Here is a 6,000-nt window from a genome sequence, read left to right as displayed (position 1 = left end):
TAATGTACATTTTCTATGTATTCATTCCCTGAAACAGAAAAAAAAAAAGAGAAAAGTCATTAGTTAACATTATTTTTCTCTCCGGCAGGCATATTGATCACATTTAAAATCTGCAGTTTGCATAGTGTTTTGGTGTTTAAATCTGCATTTTCCAGCTGCGGACGGCATTATTTTCACTTCAGAAAGCCTCTATTGATGTGTGCATAATTTTTATTGTGTCTCTAATTACTTAGTACACATCTGTAGCCTGGAAATTGCATTCCCAGTAATTCTCACGGGGTCTGCTTACTCTATGGTTATCACAGGCAGCGTTTAGTGTACTAAATATTTCCAGTCGGAGCTACTTTGCCTAAAACTGCAATTTTGCTACAAAATCTTAATTACCAGGTTCTCTTGTCTTTCTGTATTTTTTATTTTTGTTTTATTTGAATATTCAGTAACAAAAACAAGCTGACCTTAAGTGTTTCTTGCAAAACACTTTAAATCAATAAAGCCATTGCATCATCTGAACGTTTTAAACGTCTTGTGAATCTCAGTATCCGAGTCTTCATCATAATAATAAACAAGCCGTAACAGTACTCCAATGAATAGCTGCTTATGCAGTACTAAAAGAATCACATGCAGAGAACTAATGCTTGCGTTGTCATTCTAAAAGTCATACACAATACTCACAAAATCACCAGGGAACTTTTAAGCATTATTTTTTTTTCTTAATATCTATCATAAATTAATATTTCACAACCAACACATTAACGCCTGACCCATTTTTCGTCTCATGGTTGAAGCTGATAAAAAAAAATAAAAATGCAGTGCTTTACAATTACTTTCTCTATGTATCGCTGATAAAGGCTAAATGCTATCCTAAAATAGAAAAAGTATCTAAAACAGCAGTTCCCAACCCAGTCCTATAGGCACACCAAAAGTCTGCATTTTTTAAAATCTTCCTATGGGAATAGAAAATGGTAAATTACTCTGTCCTTTTAGTGTGTGTCTTGGGGACTGGGGTGGGACATACCGGTCTAAAACATTTAGGAGGTTCCAATTGAGCAAATTCTTGAAATATAGTCACATGTTATTTGGAAGCAATGTGAAGGACAGTAGGCTGGAGTCAGAGTTATTACAAAATAATCAAAATTTGTAAAATTGCTAATACTGAAAAGTTCCATCACGTGTGCGTCTGTAAGTGTGCTCATAGATCCATAAATACATTGCCATTGGACTAATATACACTCTATTTACCTTCTTTGTGTAGGAAACATACCGGAGGAAGATGCCTGAGAAGCCACCTGCTGAGTGGCAACAAGGGTAGCAGAGGTCAACCCTAAAGGAAAAGCCCCATGTGAGTACATTCCATTGAATGCAGTACACATGCATCACAAACTGAGTTTCCTTATGGCTAAACAAATAATTATACCCTCACATAACATATAAAACAGTGAATGGTAAAAGGGGCTGCCTACAGGGTACTAGTCTAGCTACATTTTGTCAGTAATTATTGTTGGATGTTGAGCTCTGCATACTACACAACCTGTATGGTTGAATATGTTCCAACTTTCTAATGTGAAATGATTCCAGTTGCTCTTATGCTGGCAATTAGTTAGAATTTCCTTATTTCGTGTGTTATGAGTGTCGGCCAAATGTAGGAATCTACTATAATGTCCTCAAGTTAAAATCTAAATAGGCAACCAGAAGCATCCTTTATGGCAACCAAACCATGACAACATGCTCAAAAATGATATATATTTAACTAAAAGAAAAATTGTTAGATACAATTCTTAATACCAACCTTGAAAAGGGTCATATTGCCCAGGTATTAAAGGATAGCCCATTCCAACATGGGTATGGTGGTGTGTATGAAGATGACGTTGCCCAAATGGGGAATGTCTGTCTCTTTCAGTTTCTCGCTCACGTTCAGTTGAAGCTTTCTCAGCCAGCTGAAGGGATATCAAATAGAATTCATAATTACATATAATCCTGCAAATGGACAATTCTGCTTCTTGTAGTATTAGAAGAATGACAAGTAGAAGTCAGATTTTAGATGACATTGGAGAAATGTCTTCTTTATCAGGGCTGAATGGCCCAGATAAAGGCAATTTCATGCTTGTAGAGAGAGGTTTCATACTGGTTTGTGGATTTTTCTACATCTCCTAATCTGTCTGGGGACATTACCCCAGAACACATCACACGTTGCTTGAAAATAATATCCCACCTCTTCAAAATGATGGACACCATTGTGGAACGCATGACAAAGTGCACAGTCTAGGCATCGTTAATATATAGACAAAACAACTATATCTGCTGCACAAAGTACACATAGAGGAAACTTACAGCAGGGGACTTGGTGCGATACTGATTGGCATGCTGCTGGAGTAGGTCCAGGGCTTTTGACTCCGATGCCGTCTTTGAGTTAATGTTGGGACTCGTACTTGCTTTCTCTGCATCATCTCTTCCTGATACCTTTCCGTAAATAGAGTAGTGAGGGTAGCCTGGAGAAAGATAGGCCCCTAGGGAAAAAATGAAGAAAACATTACAATTTACTCTTCAGATTATCCGTTTTTTCTTCTCCTTTGTATCCAAAGCAAGTTTTGTTGACATCACTGATATTTCATATTAACATACATATGATGTTAAAACAGTTATTTTGAAAATACAGTATGCCAGTTTTTGTATGTTTTAAGTTTTTTTTACAAAATCCTTTTTTTTAGACTTAACATAACAATATAAACTTTAAAATCATTGCAAATGCTAATAATCAAATGTCTAATAAAGTTCAACATACCTGGATAACCATGCATTAAAACAGGAGACACAGCCCGGTAAGCTGGGTGGTTTGGATCATACATCTGAGTATAAGGATAGGCATGAAGATACTGTATATACGACTGATGTTGGCTCATGGGTGAGGACACTGCCACTCTAGCATTTCTAGAGTCTTTCCAATTTACTGGAGTTTTCCTGTCCTCGTTCTTGATTTTAGTTTCCTCTGTTAACTGGGAATCTGAGCGTTTCACATCTTTGTTTTCTTCCTTCACATTAGGCAATGTAACAGGCATAATACTCTCTTTATTTGGTGTTTTTATAGAATTTTCCTCTTTAATTTTTTTCTCACGGTCCATTTCTTCTGGCTTCTGCTGCTCAACATACTTTGATTGGTAAATGTAATGATGCCATGATCTTGAGTCAGCCTCCTGAAGAACGGAAAGTAGACTATACATTAAAAATGCATGTAGCTTAAATATATTATGCCTATACAACTTGCTATGAAACATATATGTTTCTTGGGAAGAAGTTACACATACAGGCTAAAACCTGTGGTTTGTACCTTAGACCAGAATTTAAAAAAACATGTTTAATGTGACAAGTGGCTAACATCATAAGTGAGGTATTACAATAGCCTTACCTGTTTAAATCTCATGGTGGGATCCACACCCGTTTGTTTCATAGAATCCATGACAGATTTCATTTCCACTGCTTCTTTTATTAGCTGATGGTTTTCCATTTGCTTTGCCTTGAAACTTTCACACTGAAGTTGCTGATGGTTCGACAGAATTGACGATTTCCCAGAATCCTCTGTTTTATTAGCTACTCCAATTTTTGGATTAACTTTACTTGGCTCTGGAGTTGAAGGGGCTTTGGAAACCGTAGCAGATGGTATGTTTTTTAGCTTGTCCTCTTTTACTAGTTCCTTTGATGAATTTTCCATTTTTCTCTCAGACTCTCTCCCAGCCTGTACCATTTTTTGCTCAGCTATTCTCTGATCTTCATAATATTTTTCATATTGTTGCCTATAAGCCGGGTTTGAAGCTATTAAAGACTTTTGATCCATATAGAGTCCATATGCATATTGACCATAGTAAAGTGACTGGGCTAGTGCAGGGTGTCTTTGAGTGATAACCGATTGATGTTGAGGTGGTATGTTATTTGGGCTCACTTCATTCTTTTTGCAATCTAAGCTTTCTGTTTTTTCTTTTTTCTCTATTTCTTCTTCAATATCTTTTTTAATTTTAATTCCCTGTGTGGGATTACCGTGGCCAGGCACAGTATTGTTGATTTGTCCCGAGTGAGTGTAATTTGGTGAATAGTATGGATCATAACCATGGTAATATGGCGAATGAGATTCCTTTACTTGAGATGATTGCTGTATGGGCGTAGAATGTCCCTTGACTATGCTGTCCTTACTACAAATAATATCTGAGGGAGAGCTAGTCTTGGACCTTGCACCTTCTGATCTGCTATCAGAACCCCCATCATCAGCAGCATCTGAGATATCAGAGTATGCTGGACTGTTTGTTTTGGTAGCTGAACCGTCACCACCATTTTGTGTTAAAACATGCAGTGGAGCAATAGGTGACTGTCCATTGATCACATTGCCGCACTCTATCCTAGAGGCACTTCCGATTGAGGGGCTGGGTGCGTTATCTGTAAAAGTGTAGACCTTATCTGCCTCTGCTTTTATACTAGCCATCCGGCTCTCTTGCATATCTGATCCATTTGCAAGAACTTCACTTTTGCTCAAATGGTCTTTTAAAAAATGCCCAGACATATCTTTTCCAGGTCCCTTTGAATCCTCACTTTTACCAACTTTGGAGTCTGTTTTGGGGCTTACGGGCTCCTTGCTTTCTCTTTCTTTAAGTTTCCTTTTCTCCTTTTTCTTTTTGTCCTTCAGTGTTGTGAGAGAAGGATTTACAGTGCTTGGCTCTCCCATAATTGTGGGCTTTGGTTGAATAGGTTTTAACGGTGGGCTCTTTGGTGTTGCCTGGACAACAGTAGTTGTTAGTGAGGGTAATCCAGGTATTGTCCCTGTATTAGAGTTTGCAAATGCAGTACTAGGGATAGCGATTAATTGAGGCGGTGTGGGAGCTGGGGCAGGGGCTATAGGACGAGCGGTTTTGAGCTTGGACAGATTTTTGTCATTTTTGCAGTTATTGGCTTTTTTGCCTTTGTCTTTTTCACCTACAGTTTTCTTGTCAATAACCCCCTCTGCTTCTAGTCTTGGCATTTCCACCGTTAAGCCACCATCAATCACTGAACAACTTTCCAACGTGGTTGTCATATTAGAAATCACTGGAAGGTTATTAAGTTCAACACTTAAACACTTCTTTTTTCCAGAATTTTTTCCAGTTTTGGAATTGGCAATTTGATTTAGTCCATTATTTGCCAATTCTCTTTTGCCCTTTGGGGTGCCAGGGGCACTAAGTGAACCAGGAGAGGTTGGTGCTTTTGCTTGATCCAAACTTGTGCTTGACTCGCTGCATTCAAGTGCTGCATTGCTTAGTGCTTCCTCACAGTCAGAAACTTTATCCTCACTGTCCTGCTCAAACTCCAGTTTATTTTCGGGATCTAAGTGTGCGTGTGCCTGGTGATAGCGCAGTCCATTGATGTGCTTGTACTTTTTGTTGCAATTTGGATGAGGGCAATCTATTAAAACTGGAGAAGAGCAGCCTTGGTCCAAAAAAGAATTCTCATTTTTACCTTGCGGGGTTGTCGGAGTGCTTCGAGAATTTGTTCTGACCCTTTTCCCTGATTTATTGTCCTCAGAACTGGAATTTAGGTCTAGCTCCATTGGGGGCTTGTTTTTTCTTTTCCCAGCAGGTGAAGGGCTTGTTTTAATATCCTCCATGGCACAATTCGGGGGTGTCCTGCGCCCACTTGTATTAATACTTCCACGTCTCCCTTTGCCATTTGCCCCTCCCCTGTTTTTATTTTGAAGCCCTCGGGATTCTGTAAAAGTTGTATCACTGGCTGGTCCTGGTGCGGCTGCTGTTGACCTTGATCGCTTTCCTCTACCGCGTCCTCCACGCATTTCAAGGTCACTTGTAGGCGAGTCACAAAATCTGCAAATCAACAGTTGATTAATAAGGTTCACAAAATCTTAGGTTACATAGTCAAAAAACTAAATCAGACTATGCAAGTTTTACCAGAAAAATGAATATCAAGGAGAAAAAAATTGAACTTTTTACATGTTCGTAAAAGGATTTCTGCTTAATCTCAATGACATTT

General features: G+C 38.5%; 1 protein-coding gene across 1 annotated transcript in view; it reads right to left on the bottom strand.

Moving 5' to 3' along the window:
- Positions 1–1,235: 1,235 nt before the first annotated feature.
- The window catches only part of LOC149302946 (zinc finger protein 608-like), a 46,240-nt gene continuing 41,475 nt past the window's right edge, over positions 1,236–6,000 (bottom strand). The window contains exons 4-8 of the mRNA XM_089481848.1: positions 3,401–5,834; positions 2,780–3,188; positions 2,329–2,504; positions 1,787–1,934; positions 1,236–1,321 (exon numbers count right to left, since the gene is read on the bottom strand). Coding sequence (XP_089337974.1) covers positions 1,236–1,321; positions 1,787–1,934; positions 2,329–2,504; positions 2,780–3,188; positions 3,401–5,834 — 3,253 coding nt within the window. The remainder of the gene's footprint in view (positions 1,322–1,786; positions 1,935–2,328; positions 2,505–2,779; positions 3,189–3,400; positions 5,835–6,000) is intronic.

The sequence above is a fragment of the Sceloporus occidentalis genome, unplaced genomic scaffold (assembly GCF_023333645.1).
Source record: "Sceloporus occidentalis isolate IW3139 unplaced genomic scaffold, rSceOcc1.0.p SCAF_16, whole genome shotgun sequence".
NCBI classification, from domain to species: Eukaryota; Metazoa; Chordata; class Lepidosauria; order Squamata; family Phrynosomatidae; genus Sceloporus; species Sceloporus occidentalis.
The sequence above is the reverse complement of the archived record's forward strand: the minus strand, read 5'-3'. Positions and strand labels throughout refer to the sequence as shown.